At 38.9% G+C, this 13,175-nt stretch overlaps 1 protein-coding gene across 1 annotated transcript in view; it reads left to right on the forward strand.

Moving 5' to 3' along the window:
- The first annotated feature begins 4,057 nt into the window (after positions 1 to 4,057).
- Positions 4,058 to 13,175, forward strand: part of SLC4A10 (solute carrier family 4 member 10) — a 191,642-nt gene continuing 182,524 nt past the window's right edge. The window contains exon 1 of the mRNA XM_045033036.1: positions 4,058 to 4,138. Within this exon, the coding sequence (XP_044888971.1) occupies positions 4,058 to 4,138 (81 nt within the window). The remainder of the gene's footprint in view (positions 4,139 to 13,175) is intronic.

Raw genomic sequence — 13,175 nt, forward strand, 5'->3', positions numbered from 1 at the left:
CTTTGCACATCACCAGTCTTGGCCTGATCTGGTCTCCTAGTGCAGTTTAGAGCAGCTTCGAGACTGCTCTAAGTTGCACCAGTTGCCAGTGGCTGTTACAGCAGCCAGTGATCTCAGGACTTAGGGCCTTATCAGATAAGCCCCTTCAATAGCCATGCCCCCAGCACCATCTTCACAAAGCATAGGAGCTGCAATAGTGAGTCTCATAAAGATCCCTATATGATTTTTCTGAGACCAGTTATGCTACCTTTAGCACTACTTTATTCTGAGGGAATGGTACAGAACTGCCTTAATGCAGCCCAGGGTCTGGCCCAGTGTATGCTATAAAACAGTTAACATTTAGAACAAAAAAACCCTCCCTTCCTTAAAGGTAAACTTGAAGGTATTCATGGAAGATACCATTTTGCTGTTGTCAGTCATAATATGAATACTTCATGCCAAAGCTGATTTACTGGAAGTTGCTAAAAGCAATTACTGTAACTGTATAGTAACACTGTTAAAGTAATGGAGTAGAATGGATTTAGGTGACTTAATTTAGAAACTTCAGCCAGAAGTAAATGGGTTCTTACTATTCAATGGTAAAGATGGGAAGCTAAATTCCACCCAATGGCATGCAAGCCGCTTGAGTCAATGGAATTACATCATGGATGAATTTAGCCAAGCTGTGTTTATTTAAAACTTGGTAAAATGTAGCCAATAGCAGTATGTTTAGAAAATGTTCTGAGGAAATAGTCTTCTATTTTCAGGCAGATGAACAACGTGAACTAATAGTAGTTTCCAAATGCCATTAATAACTTAAATTATTCTATGGCTTTAGAATTCAGGAACGAGTTAGGAAATAATAACTTCACAATTTGTCAGCTCTATATGTTCTCTTTAATTCGGAGTAGAGCTGTCAAGCGATTAAAAAAATTGTGATTAATTGCATGATTAAAAGAATTAGCCATGATTAATTGCACTGTTAAACAATAATAGAATACCATTTATTTAAATATTTTTGGATGTTTTCTACCATTTCAAATATATTGATTTCAATGAGAACACAAAATACAAAGTGTACACTTCTCATTTTATATTTATTTTTTATTACAACCTAATACAAGTACTGTAGTGCAATCACTTTATAATGAAAGTTGAACTTACAAATGTAGAATTATGTACAAAAAATAACTGCTTTCAAAAATAAAATAATGTAAAACTTTAGATCCTACAAGTCCACTCAGTCATACTTCAGCCAATCACTCAGACAAATAAGTTTGGTTACATTTGCAGGAGATAATGCTGCCCATGTCTTGTTTACAATGTCACCTGACAGTGAGAACAAGCTTTCGCATGGCACTGTTGTAGCTGGTGTTGCAAGATATTTACGTGCCAGATGTGCTAATGATTCATATGTCCCTTCATGCTTCAACCACCATTCAGAGGACATGAGTCAATGCAGATGATGGGTTCTTCTTGATAATGATCCAAAGCAGAGTGGACCAACACATGTTCATTGTCATCATCTTAATCAGATGCCACCAGCAGAAGGTTGATTTTCTTTTTTGGTGGTTCGGGTTCTGTAGTTTCTGCATCAGAATGTTGCTCTTTTAAGATATCTGAAAACATTCTCTACACCTTGCCCATCTCAGATTTTGGAAGGGACTTCAGATTCTTAAATCTTGGGTTGAGTGCTATATCGATCCTTAGAAATCTCACATTGGTACCTTCTTTACGTTTTGTCAAATCTGCTGTGAAAGTGTTCTTAAAATGAACTTGTGCTTGGTCATCATCCGAGACTGCTATAACATGAAATACATGGGAGAATGTGTGTAAAACAGAACAAGAGACATACAATTCTCCCCCCCAGGAGTTCAGTCACAAATTTAATTAACACCTTTTTTTAATGAGCATCATCAGCATGGCAGCATGTCCTCTGGAATGAAGGGACATATGAATCTTTAGCGCATCTGGCACGTAAATGCCTTGCAACACCAGCTACAAAAGTGCCCTGCGAATGCCTGTTCTCACTTTCAGGTGACATTGTAAATAAGAAGCAGTCAGCAGTATCTCCTGTAAACGTAGACAAACTTGTTTGTCTTAGCAATTGGCTGAACAAGCAGTAGGACTTGTAGGACTTGAGTGGACTTGTAGGCTCTAAAGCAGAGATGGGCAAAGTACAGCCCACGGGACTGTCCTGCATGGCCCTTGAGCTCCCAGCCGGGGAAGCTAGCTCCCGGCCTCTCCCATGCTGTCCCTCCCCTGCAGCCACACCACTGCACGGACAGCACAGCGTGTGTCCGCCCACCTTCCAGGCTTTCCAATAATCCTGTCTTGCTGCTCTGAGCAGCACTGTAAGGGAGTGAGAAGCAGAGGGGGGGGAGGTTCTGGGGGGCAGTCAGGGGACAGGGAGTGGTTGGATGGGGCAGAGGTTCTGGGGGTGGTGGTGGTGAGGAGACAGTGAGCAGGGGGGGTTGCATAGGGGGTGGAGTCCCGGGAGGGGGTGGTCAGGGGACAAGGAGCAGGGGGGTTGGAAGGATGGTGGGTTCTGAGGGGGGCAGTCAGGGGGCGGGAAGTGGGAGGGAGTGGATAGGGGGCAGAGGCCAGGCTGTTTGGGGAGGCACAGCACTCCCTACCTGACCCTCCACACTGTTTCGCAACCCCAATGTGGCTCTTGGTCCAAAAAGTTTGCTCACCCCTGCTCTAAAGTTTTACATTGTTTTGTTTTTGAGTGCAGTTATGTAATAAAAAAAATCTATATTTGTGAGTTATACTCTCATGATAAAGAGATTGCACTACAGTACTTGTATGAGGTGAATTGAAAAATAGTATTACTTTTGTTTATCATTTTTACAGTGCAAACGTTTGTAATAAAAACAATAATATAAAGTGAGAACTGTACACTTTGTATTCTGTGTTGTAATAGAAATCAATATATTTCAAAATGTAGAAAAACATCCAAAATATTTAATAAATTTCAATTGGTATTCTGTTGCTTAACAGTGCGATTAATCGCGATTAATTAATGGCATGAGTTAACTGCGATTAGTCGACAGTCTTAATTCTGAGAAATGACATTTTGTCCATGTATCATTGTTCTAGCTCAGTATCCGTCTTAATGTTAATCTAACAGTAATTGTTTTATAACTGTCCTGCTGTGCACTGGTATAAAATAACTAAAACATATGTATTATAATATATAGTTAAAATACTATTGTGTATTGTTAATGAATTTTTTAAAAATTACTGAATGGGCATTGTAAGTCTTGCTATCTTGAAAGGTCTATAGAAACTAAACAAATCCAGATACATGATTGTTTGTTTGTTTTGTTTGGTATCAAAACACATTTTTACTGTCCTAATACTGACATGTTCTCAAGGTATGCTGTTTTCAGGGCTGTTAACATGGAACAATGCAGTGAGCAAGCAAATTCTTGAAAAGAAACACAAAAATTATTTAAGCAAGCAATATTTTTCATTCAATAAGGACTGAGATTTGTAAATTTATATAAAAAAGCTGTTTAAGTGCCATAGAGGTATTTAAATGCTTTGCTGCTTTGGAATTGTTTATGATCTTTCTTGTAATTTTCCCTTGGATCACATTTTGATGCTTCTTCTGGATAGGAATATTGCTTGTTGAGAAGTGGTCATGCAAATAAAATTTCATAACCTGGATATGTCATGTTTGCTAATGCAAACTGGGTTGCATAATATCAGTCTCCTTTAGCTGACCAGATATAAAAACAAAATCCATAATGGCACTCTAGTTTTTATAGTAATGCAAATGAAGAGGTGAAGGATGTGGCTTGCTCTGTTTGGATGATGCAGGATTGCTTTAAGCAGTAAGCTTACTGTTTTCAGATAGCATTAGCAGCATCAGTGATATAGCTGTATCAGTCCCCTTGAATACTGGATGCCTTTGATCACACAGAGGAAACTATATATTTAAGATCCGATTTCTTGATGGCAATGACTTCAGCAGTTATCGATGGACAGATCGGCTGTTGATGCTTTCTTCACTAGCTTACAAGATGCTGACAGAGAGATGGCTATGTGATGTTCTTTTATAAGATAGGAAATGGAATATTTGGGGGTTTCTGGAAATAGGAAGGTCATGCAGCTTGGAACCGGTGAGCCATTCCAATCTGTAAGTCATCAGGTATGATCTCATGATTTATACAGTACTAATTTCTAGCTTAGTGTTTGTTTTTCAGTGGTAGGCTATATTAGTTTGTGTTACTGTTTATTGTTGGATTTTCTACAGGATTTAGAGGATAGACTGTTTACCTAATACATAAGCAAACCAAATATTTTTTGGAAATTTAACATGCAGTTAATTGCCAGTGGACTAGCATAAGAGTACTGATTATATTTTAAATATAAATTTTAATATGTATATAATTTTTTCCAGTTCAAACATGGTAATAGATTTTGAGGTTATAGCTTTTGATATGATGTAAAATAACACAGAACGAGAGGATAGTATTGCATTTTATATTGCATTATCGTTACACAGCACCTTTACACCTAATTGTTAACTAATATTGTACATCACTCTTATGAAAGCACATTGTAAGTCAGTTGTTTTACCTACCATGGCAGGTTATTTAAAACAGTTTATCACATTGTGTAACAAGTCTGAGTTATTCTGCAAGAAGAGATCTTTGCTTTATGTTGCACTAGCAGGTTTTTGCTCTATTTCTGGTCAGTTTTAAGAATAGAAGCTCATTGAAAATGAAAGCAAAAGTTTGGCAAGCTACCTCTGACTTTTAATTTATTAGTGTTGGTGACTAATAATTATACTAATGGCCTGAAAAACAGAGGTGATTAATAATTTAAATATTTAGAATTTCCCAAAATGTAATTACAATGTATTTTAATACGCTATAGCATTTTATATTTTAATCATTGTCAACCTTATTGAAAGGGTGTTGTTATGGGGTTTATTAATGTACTGTGGAGTCAGGTAATAAAGCCTAACTATAGAAATGAAAGCAGCTGGGATGGTACTTTATGTAAGATTTTTAATGCAGCAATAATAGCCTAATTTTATGTGCTGAACATAGAATGAAATTGAAAATACTGTAATCAGCTTAGCTGTGTTCCTTACAAATGGTGGATAAGAGTCATGGGGAGGAGTTCAATTTTGGGCATCCTGTATACAGTTTAAGGAGATTATATTTGAAATTATGAGAGATGTATATTTTTACAAATGATAGCCCCATTTTAGCAGATTCTAGTTTTTTCCCCCAGAAGATTTCCATGGAGACACATTTGGTTCTATGTTTTAAAAGCTACACTCAGGGTTGAAGGTAACATGAAATGCTTCCTGTTACCTGCTTTACCCTCTGCACATGACAATTTTCACATATAATCGGAGCCCAATTTGGCACAAATAGTAGGTATTTCCTGACCTCAAAGCACAGGATTAAATGAGCAAGGATTTAAAATGTTGTTTTATGTTTCAAAAATGTAAATATATAAAATGCATAAGGGGATTTTCATGATTCTTTTGGTCTGGTTTTTGCAATTAAAGGCGTATTCCAATTTCCCATAGTTTAATGACAGTCAATTGGAAAGTGTGCTGGAGAACACAGAAGAGGTCTAAAACTCCAGCACGTGCAGGGAATTGATTCAGTAAAAGTGGCTGTCACATCATTTTTAATTAAAAACATATTTTTAAACAATATTCTACTTACTGATATTGACTATAATTTATAGGGTTCCCAGTCTACTTATCCAGCTTATGTTCTTATTAATAATAGGGAAGATTGCCATCCTCTTAAGCTTGAGTAGTTTTGGAATGATTTAACTATACCTTTCAGTTGCTACAAGACTTGTTTAATCTGTTAGAATTTATTTTCAGTATTTTAATGTATTAGTCACAATGAGTACATTCTGTTTCTTGGCATTGCTGTGAAATTCCTGAAAGTATTGGTTTCATGGTATTTTGGTGCTTTTCAGTGTATTCAAGACCTTCTCAAAAGGACCAAATCACCCAAACTTCTTTGTTCTTTTATACAACTGTAATTTAAACTGTTGATATACCTATAATTTTGGACCTGCTCCTATGATCCTCCTTGCTCAGGTAAAACTCTTTGCCTTGATGGGAGTTTTGCCTGAGTAAGAACTGCAGGGTCATGCCCTTTCATAGAACTGGATCCTATTTCATCAGAAAAAGAAAACATTTCTATTAGTTCTTCGGGGCAGAGACTGTCTCCTTACTATGTGTTTGTACAGCACCTAGCACAATGGTGTCCAGTCTTGGCTGGAGCTCTAGGTACTGTGGTTGTAAAAGTAATAATCAAATTATAAAAATTTTGAACATGAATTGAAGGGGTATCCTGCATCCAACTGAATCTGTAAGGGGAAATAGAATGGCAGACTCTAATTACTTGAGCTAGAATTTGTCTAGGACACTAGGATTGACATTCTATCTCTTTTAAAAAGTGCCATGGAGTTATTAATGATCATAGGTCAAGATTGTGGCCTTATCTCTCATTCAAAGACAATCCAGCAGTTTAAGTGTTAAGCTGTTTTTTTGGCGGATCAGAAGGCAACAGGCCAGAGAAGTACATTTAGGAAGAGCAGTTCATTTTTGGGACAACATACAGCAGCAAGATGTAGATATATGCTTGAGATTTGGGATCTCTATAATGTGATTTGAATAGTTAAACATAGAGGAGCCACATTTGCTTGTAAAGCTAAAGAGTGAAAATCTGCTGTCAGATATACCAGTGTAACTTTGGTTTAGTTGAAGTTAATGGAGTTACATTGGTGTAACCAAGAGCAGAATTTGGGCCATCGTTTATAATGGCCATACTTTTTTTAAACGAGCTTATTCCAACCATCAATAACTAAAGAATGCTATCCTAAGGGGAAAGGAGCACTCTTCAATATGACTGCTGCAACCGCAGGCCATGCATGCATTTGATTAATCGTTATGATTTTTCTGGCTATTAATATTTTGTTTATAATACTATAACTCGTAGGAATGTCAGTCCTGGACCAAGACTCCATTGTGCTAGGTGCTGTACAAACACAGAACATAATTCTGAGTTCTACAGATTCCCCTCCCCCACTCTCCCCTTTTTTGTAGAAATTATCTTGGCTTTTTGGACGAAACAAGTCCCAGGAGATAAATGAACGCTTGGAAATTCTGAATGGCCATAGAAGAGTCGAATGTTTGCAGAACTGTTTGAGGGAGAGAGTAGTCTCTTCCTCCATCTAACAACTCCTCATCCCTCCACAACTCGCTCTGTTGAATCTGCTTGCTTCCCCTTCCAGCCCCTGCAAGATCAGCACAGCCTATAGGAGTGAGCATTCTGGTGCAGAAACAACCAGTTCACAACTCTTACCTGGAAGTAAAGGCAGTGTGATGAACCACCTATTCCAGTCTGCTGTGGCTACTGGAAAGGGTTCTCTAACTGGAATTTTGCTGAGGGTTGCCTTCCTCCCCCCTTTCTCAGCAAGAAAGAGCACACATCCTTAAACACATACTGCCTGGTTTTCACGCATTCCTGTTTACATAACTTGAAGATGGGCATTTTAACGTTGGCTTCTTTGTCACTGACAAAGGAGCCAATATGGTCAAACTCTTAATTGACAAAGTGGGGCAAATGCTCGTAGGAATGACTGTCATGTGGAATGGGCAGATTGTATGAGAAGAGTATGGTATTATTACAGCTCACCCCGCCCCCCCCCAACACTCACACTCACCCTGCCCCCCCAAAGGCTGCCATTTTTCACTTCACTGCAGTAGCTTCTTACCCTCAGAGAGCCATGATCCTTAGTGCAGATTTTTGGCAATGGTGGGACGTCACTAGGGTGAAAGGGCACTGCTGGCTGACTTCTGCAGACAGTAAAACTTGAAACTAGAAGGAATAAGCTCCTTTAGGACTGAATTGGAGGCACGCCAGCCTGGGCCTGACCCACTCCACTGGGCTCCTGTCCTGTTTGGGGGTGTTCACCCTCTACTCAATCATCATAGCAACTGCTTGGCCTCTGACTTCTCTTGCTGTTCAGCACTATATTCTTCCCCTTGCAAACTTGCTGACTAGAGAGTCTGTCTCTCACTTTATCAGCTTCCTCCCTTCTGCAGCACACCTGTCTTCATCACTCCCCCCAGGAGATGCTTGTCCCATCCCCTTGTCCAGATCAGCCTACCATGAACTGTACTGAGCTGGACCAGCAATTTTACCTGTCTTCATAATGGACTCCATCAGCACCTTTACCTACTGCACAGATTCCTGTTCTGTCCTTCAGGAGATGAAACACTTTCTTACTAACTCCGTAATCCTCTCATCTCTAGCAAATGTTGGTATCAGTATCTTCACACCATCCATGTGAGACGTAGTCCTGTGAGGGGAGACATCAATGCAGAATTCACTCCTCTGAGTTGGGTCAGTTCCATGGATGGTGCCCTGGGAAGAATTAGTACCATGGCAGTATCCACCCTTTCATCTTGTGGTCACCAACACCACTCATAAAGGCGTTAACACCATCAGACGCTATTGCAACAGAATACAGCACCTTGAATATTTCCTGTGCAAGCAGCTGGTTATGTTTAGCTCAGGGTAACAGGCATACCACAACAAACACTGTAGCAGGCTGTGAAGTCCTCACTGCAGGCCAAATCCAGTGTAGTACAGAGCATCTGTTAAATACCTCTAAATTCCATGGACAAGTAAGCCTCACCAGTCACTTGAACAAAAACAGGCTCTACATCATATGAATGGGAGAAAGATACCCATGTAGTTAAGGCAGAAGAGCAGGAGGACTTGGGTTCTATACGTTTCAGTTGTGCCACAGATTTCCTGTATGACCTGTTTGGAGGCTAACCTTAAATTTGTTAAAGCACTTTGAGTTGCTGGGAGGGATGGAAGATGCTAAAGGAAAATACTGTATTGATATGGGTATTCATAGTACAGTGAAATATGTGGTATAGACATGTCTAAATTAACAATGTTCATATTGCAGGACATAGACACTTGATTGTGTTATTATGTCACTATGTTTGGCTCTTGATGGATGCACTAGTGAGAGTGATAGGTCTCTTTTGACTGCAGCATGCACAATCTCAGTGATACGGCAGCATCACTGATCTGAATAATTTCTACAGTGCATATTCTCCAGCCTTCTATGTCTTAACTATTGTAGCAGACAAAATAGGAAACTCAATATGTCCTAGATCCCTGCTGAGGCTGCTGCTATTGTGCATGTTCTGGGTATAAGTCAGCACATTCAGTCTGTATATGCCTCTGACAGAACAGATTATATCTTTCGCTGGCACTGGAACCTCACTTTGAATGTGTGGGCTGCATCTTTGTACTAAACTACTGTGCTGAGGAATGGGATATCATGTGGGAGAAGAGGAGGAGGGGAGACAGGATAGGCAAAAGGATAGTCCAGTGAGTCATCACAAGACCCTACTAGCAATAAGAGATTCACTCGTGACTAGAAGCATTAAAATTCTTTCCAGGAGAGGGGCTAGAGCTGATTGAAAAATGGAAGAAAAAAAGTGAAAATTCCTCTCCCTCCACATGTTTCAACCAACTGGAGTTCCCTGTCTAAATTTCCCTCCAGAATGATGTGAAATGAGACCCATTTTGAATTATATATGGATGAAGACTAAAAATACTCAGCCTGTAAGCCCATCTCTTGTATATGAGCCTCTAAGCTACAGTTAAACTCTTCACCTAATCGACTGACACCAGGTAAAGTGTAAGGCAAGTTAGAACATACAAGCAAACCCCTGCACCAGCCTGGGCAGCAGTAATACCATCGCTGGGGCTCCACACAAGGGCAGGGTTCCTCTTGCAAGGGTTCCACTTGCAAGACTGGGTCCTAAGGATGATGTTTTATTGGTATGAATGGCATAATTGCATTAACATATACGGTATTCTGAAAAGTATTGATTCCAATCAGTTCCTTTAGCCTGTGTGTGTTAATGGTTTTTTGTCTCTGCATAAAAATCTTCAATAAACTGAATATAAATTAATAAATTCATTATCATTCGGCTGTCAGGAGAGAGAGAGGGATGAAGAGAAAGAATGTGAGAAACTGTGGCCCAGTTTTGAAGCAGAGAAATCTTTTTATGTACACATTGATCTATACAGCGAGGAGATAATGGGGAAACATTTTTCAAAAAATTTCTAAAGTTTTACAAGCCTCCAAATCTCACTAGCTGTACCCAAACCTATTTTACATTTTTGTTCAATGTTGTTGGATCTGCTGCATTTGCTGTGTCATTTGGGACCTTTCATGCTACTCAGGGGGATTTGCTGACATTTCTCCAGCAGTAAATAGGTAATTTATGCTGTGTGTATTGGAATCATAAGGTGTGAATTTTGATAATTTGCATGAATTTGTTCAGTTCTTCCTACTAAATTGACGTAGCTTTTTAAAAATTAAAGTTTATGGGTCATTAGTCCTTTATGTAGACTGGGGTCCTTGGAATTTATATTCTGTAAAAAATGCTTTGAAATAATGGATAATTTAATTTAAAAAACAGCTACTAAACCTCACACGAGCTATTTTTCATAACTTTTCTACTACAGAAATGTACTAGGCAATATTACTTGTTTATAATTTTTCTGTGCATTTAGGAACCCTCATTTTCAATGGTTACTATAACATGCTTTCCATACTTAATTTTCTGTTCTGAATTTTCTTCACAGAGAAATGTTTTAAACCTTCACATTTATTCTCACTAACAACAATGCAAGACTCATTACCTTTTTCAGATTTCATATACGTAGTTGGCCGGGTTCTAAGCCCCACATTAAGAGTTAGCCCATAATAGGAATGTTTGAAGTGGTGTTGTTACAGTGTTGATCACAAGAGGTGAGAGACAAGGTGGGTGAGATAATTTTTTCCTGGGCCAAGTCCTGTTGGTGGAAGGTACAAGTTTTTGAGCTTCACAGATCTCTTCTTCAGAAGACTCTTCTTCCTGCCCCAGGGCTGAAGAAGAACTCGTGTAGCTCAAAACCTTGGACCTTCCACCAGCGGATGTTGGTGTAATAAAAATATTATCTCACCTACCTTTTGTGTCTCATAATAGAAGCTGTAATTTTTTTTAGGCCTTGATATTCAGAGGAAGGATATTTCCAGTAGTTAGGACACTATTCTGAAACTTGGGTTTAATTTCTTGCTGTCACAGACTTCCTGTGTGACTTTAGGTAAGTCATTTAGGTTCTTTGTGTCTCAGTTCCTCATCTTAAAACGGGGATAATAGCACTTCCCTCTTAGAGGTGTTGCTAATACATTAAAGATTGTGAGGTGCTCAAATACAAAATGACTGTATGATAATGGAGCCATATAAGTACCTAAGATTGGTTAGAGCACTTACTTGGGACTCTGGTTCAAGTCCCTGCACTGACTGATTTGAAGTGAGGAACACTGGGTTATAGAGTCAGTCTTTCTTTCTCTCTCTGGTCCCATGAATATATAGTCATTTATACAACGTGGAACAGCTCCAACAGGAGAGACCAACTCAATAGCCCAGTGATTGAACACTTGCCTGGGATGTGCGTTACTCAGGTGAGTGACCTAATCACCAGATTGTTGCTATTCATGGGTGAGTGATTGCTGTTCTCATATATTTTTGAAAAAAAAAATTCTAAAGATCTTGGTTTCATTCCCCAGTGGAATGAAAACAAACTCTGAAACCTTGGAATTGTTTTCTGGCCAAGTGAGTTGCCTAATTGGGGTCTTTTAAAGTAAACTTCTGTTTTAAAAAGGGGCTTCCTATCTGGAAGGAACAAATCAGGAAAAAAGTAGGAATGATTGTAAACAGCAAATGAAATAGGCAGTGTGCTCACAATGCAATGCCTTAAATAGAAAATGTTACCCTGAGACGTACAAAAAAGAGTGTTGGGGAGATTATAAGCTTTCATATGGTTGCCTCTGGAATATTGCATACAGTTCTGGAAGGTATAGAAAATCTACAAAAAATACACAATAGGGAAAACTGAACTGTTCATCTAGGTTGCCTAACTATTCCCCACATCTTTAGCCTTAAGGATCCTGAGAAGGATCTAGACTATGGTTATTGGAACTTTTTATTAATCTTTTCTTTTGTGGCTCTGATTTCTTCCAGTCTGTCTTCCACCTCACCAGAAATATGTCTCTTTGTGGCAGTTGACCCTTTAAGCTCCTCTGCAAAAGCTGAAGCAGAAAATTAATTTGCCTTTTTAGCAATGTCTACATCATCTTCTGAAAATAAATTAACCCTGTAATCTCTTAGAGGCTTTTTTGTTTCCCTCACTGACCTCTTTTTATGTTCACAAAAATCTCCAGTCACTAATCACTAGTTTAATCTTCCTTTCATTTTTCTGTTTTTGACTTACTATATTATACACGTTTATGGGTCTCTTCTGTAATCAAGCTGCAAATGTAACAACATGTAGCACAGATTTGGAGAGGAGGTCAGATCACTTCATTCAAAGCTCTCCTGTTTTTGAATTCTTCTGTACTGAATTTGCTGTCCCAGCTCACTTAAAAATAATGGATGAGAAATTAATAAGGTTGAGAGTAATCATGAACTGTAAAACTGCCAAATGAATAACAGTATCTGGTGGGGTAATTGTGGACAGGGCTAGAAATGGTATCTTTAGACTATTGGGGGGAAAAAAAGAGAGTTCTTGGTTTTCATAGAAATATAGCACTTGCTACTTGCTTCTAGGCTAGTGGGTGAAAGCTGAATGGATTCTGGTGGGGTAGTTGGCTGTTTCCCTGCCTATTTAGAGTGAATCCTGAGACTGTAGTGGTGAGGGAGTAAGCCACTTGCTGGCCTTATGAAAGTGAGACCAGTTGCTGAAGGAAGGAGAGGGGATGCTCATTCATTTTCTTTCTCTCCTCTTCCGTCCCCTAAGGAAACCATGCCACTTCAATTAGGAACTGTGATTGTGTTGGACCATTGGAGAGGGCAGGTTCTTAGAGGTCATGTTGGAAGAGGTGATTCTGAGAGAGTCTTTAGACACACTTTTTCAAACCTTATAAAAGGTTTGGGGTAACTTCTGTTTGAAGGATGGGCAAAGGTTCAAACTGTTTTTTTTTAATTTTCACTGAACTAGTTTCCTGTTCCTACTTCTAGTTATTTTATGAGTTTGCTCAGGTTTGAGTTGTGCCCATTCTTGTATTCCCTGTAGAGACTTATTATATGTAATTTTTAACTTAGGGTTTTCACCCCACCT

The sequence above is a fragment of the Mauremys mutica genome, chromosome 10 (genome assembly GCF_020497125.1).
Source record: "Mauremys mutica isolate MM-2020 ecotype Southern chromosome 10, ASM2049712v1, whole genome shotgun sequence".
In the NCBI taxonomy this organism is placed as follows: domain Eukaryota; kingdom Metazoa; phylum Chordata; order Testudines; family Geoemydidae; genus Mauremys; species Mauremys mutica.